The sequence below is a fragment of the Sinocyclocheilus grahami genome, unplaced genomic scaffold (assembly GCF_001515645.1).
Source record: "Sinocyclocheilus grahami isolate Dianchi unplaced genomic scaffold, SAMN03320097.WGS_v1.1 scaffold32585.1, whole genome shotgun sequence".
Taxonomy (NCBI): domain Eukaryota; kingdom Metazoa; phylum Chordata; class Actinopteri; order Cypriniformes; family Cyprinidae; genus Sinocyclocheilus; species Sinocyclocheilus grahami.
The window spans coordinates 1-2,013 of NW_015521583.1; the positions used below are offsets into that span (position 1 = coordinate 1).

Here is a 2,013-nt window from a genome sequence, read left to right on the forward strand (position 1 = left end):
AGCTCTGCAGTCTCTGAAAGGCCCATCAGTCTTATTGATCAGCCCGCAGTAGTCTGAGCGAAAGTAGAACACTTCGGCTGCCGGTTCACACATGCTACAGTTCTGGGCACAGCCATCTGTACAACGAAAATCTGTGTCCTCAGCTCGCCAGCTACCACCCAGTTCCACTACGCTCTCTGCCAAAGAGCCATCTGGCAACACGGGATCATCGGCGGGGTCATCGTTGTAGTTACCACACAGACCACAAGTGTTGTTGAAATAAGAGCTGGGGAGGGAGATGGAGGCGTAGTGCAATCCGTCATAGGTCACCAAAAGACCAAAGTCTGTTTCCAAAGCGACAGCAACGCCAGATTGGTATACCTTGACTGCGCCTAGTTGAAGTTGAACAGGGAGAGTCTTTATCAGGCCATCCACCTGTAACAACAGAAACACAAAGTGAAAGACATTGAGAAAGGTTATATTGCCTGTGTCCTGCAAGAACAATTTAATCTACTAGGCTGCTATTCATACTGATTGCACAGTTGATCAATTTAGTAGGAGTAACAGCTTCATATTTAAAGGACTGAAACTTGACGAAAGCTGACCTGCACAGTTCCCAGAGTCCCTTTGGGTAGTGTGACACGGTGGTTGTACACCTCTACTGTGACATCCCGTAGCCAGGACACAGTGGTCACACCACGGTTCTCATTCTTGGCCTCCACACTGAAGAAGGGCAAACCAGGCATTTCCCAGCATGGACGAGCCAACAGGTATGAGCAAGTACCCTGGATGGGAGATCAAGGAAATCACATACTTTTAGCCTACAGTTCTATACAGAGCAAAGCAAAAAATAAAAACAAAGTGATCAGCATGATACTCAGCTTTGTTATAGGATAAACTTGCTTCTGGCATAATCTCTGATAATGGATATCTTATGAACTGAATGCGTGTAATATGATGATCCTTACATTTTTTATGTTTCTTTGGAAATTTCAGACTTTACTATTTCCAGAAGCATCATGCACATTCAGTGAGCCAAGTGCACTTTGAATGCAACTTTCAGGGGAGGAAAAAGTCACCCGTTCACACATTATTATTGGAGTTAGTCAGGATTTTTTTTCATTTCCTCTGGCATAGAGTGAGCCAGGACTGCCAAAAGTGCTCCCCTAAAAACATTCCCTAACTATTACTGACCAGTTTTATGGAAATGGGATTTTTAACCCCATACTGTACCTGGAAATGATATAGAAATCCATCAAAAGTGTGGTAGTGGGGGTCTCCAAACACCACACAGGTGCTGGTACGGGTAGGCTGGCAGTAGTAAGCCCCCTCCACCTGTTCACAGGTCTCTAACTGACCACATGGAGTTTCTTGGCAGATGACCTCATTATTCAGATCAAGACATCTACATCGCTGAGTGCATTGGTCTGATAACCAAAAAACCTCCCCACGGCGGTAAAACCGCCCTGAAAAAAAAGATTGCAGAGACACCGAAAAAGAAGAGAGAGTAAGATAAGGCATGAGGGGAACATGTTGAGTAAAAAGTGTACATGGTGTACATAAAAAACAAGGAGCACACATTTAAGATATAAGTAAAATATTAATTTAATGTATCAAATACCATGAAAACATTATATAATTATATAGTTTTTTTGTACCATTGTAGCTGCAGCCATTTGCTGGGTCTATCTGGTCGGCATCAATGCGGAAGAACCACCGTCCAGGCACGTTAACATTAGTGGTCTGTTCAATGTTGACCACTTCGTTCGATCGTGATCCGGGAAGGTTCAAGAAATGGCTGACATCTCCACCATTAAAACCTGCCTAGAGAGGGTAATCATAGCAGAGAATGATAAAGAGTTATATCACATATATACAACAGTTATATCACAAGGTGAGATTTCTGAGATTACCTGTGCTGTGGTTCCTCCCAGGCCCGTAAGAGGGTCTCCTCCACTAGCCGTGCCTGTGCTCCAGTTGATCTCTCCATAGTTAAACATAGCAAAAGAAGCTTGCCCATCGGAGATCAAAACC

At 43.9% G+C, this 2,013-nt stretch overlaps 1 protein-coding gene across 1 annotated transcript; it reads right to left on the reverse strand.

Moving 5' to 3' along the window:
* Positions 1 to 22: 22 nt before the first annotated feature.
* LOC107580396 (alpha-tectorin-like) lies at positions 23 to 1,373 on the reverse strand (the record flags this gene model as incomplete). The annotated part of the gene is made up of 3 exons (XM_016266105.1): positions 1,213 to 1,373; positions 585 to 764; positions 23 to 414 (listed from the first exon to the last, which is right to left on the reverse strand). Coding segments are annotated over exons 2-3 (533 nt in total), but the record flags the coding sequence as incomplete, so codon positions are not given.
* Positions 1,374 to 2,013: the final 640 nt, after the last annotated feature.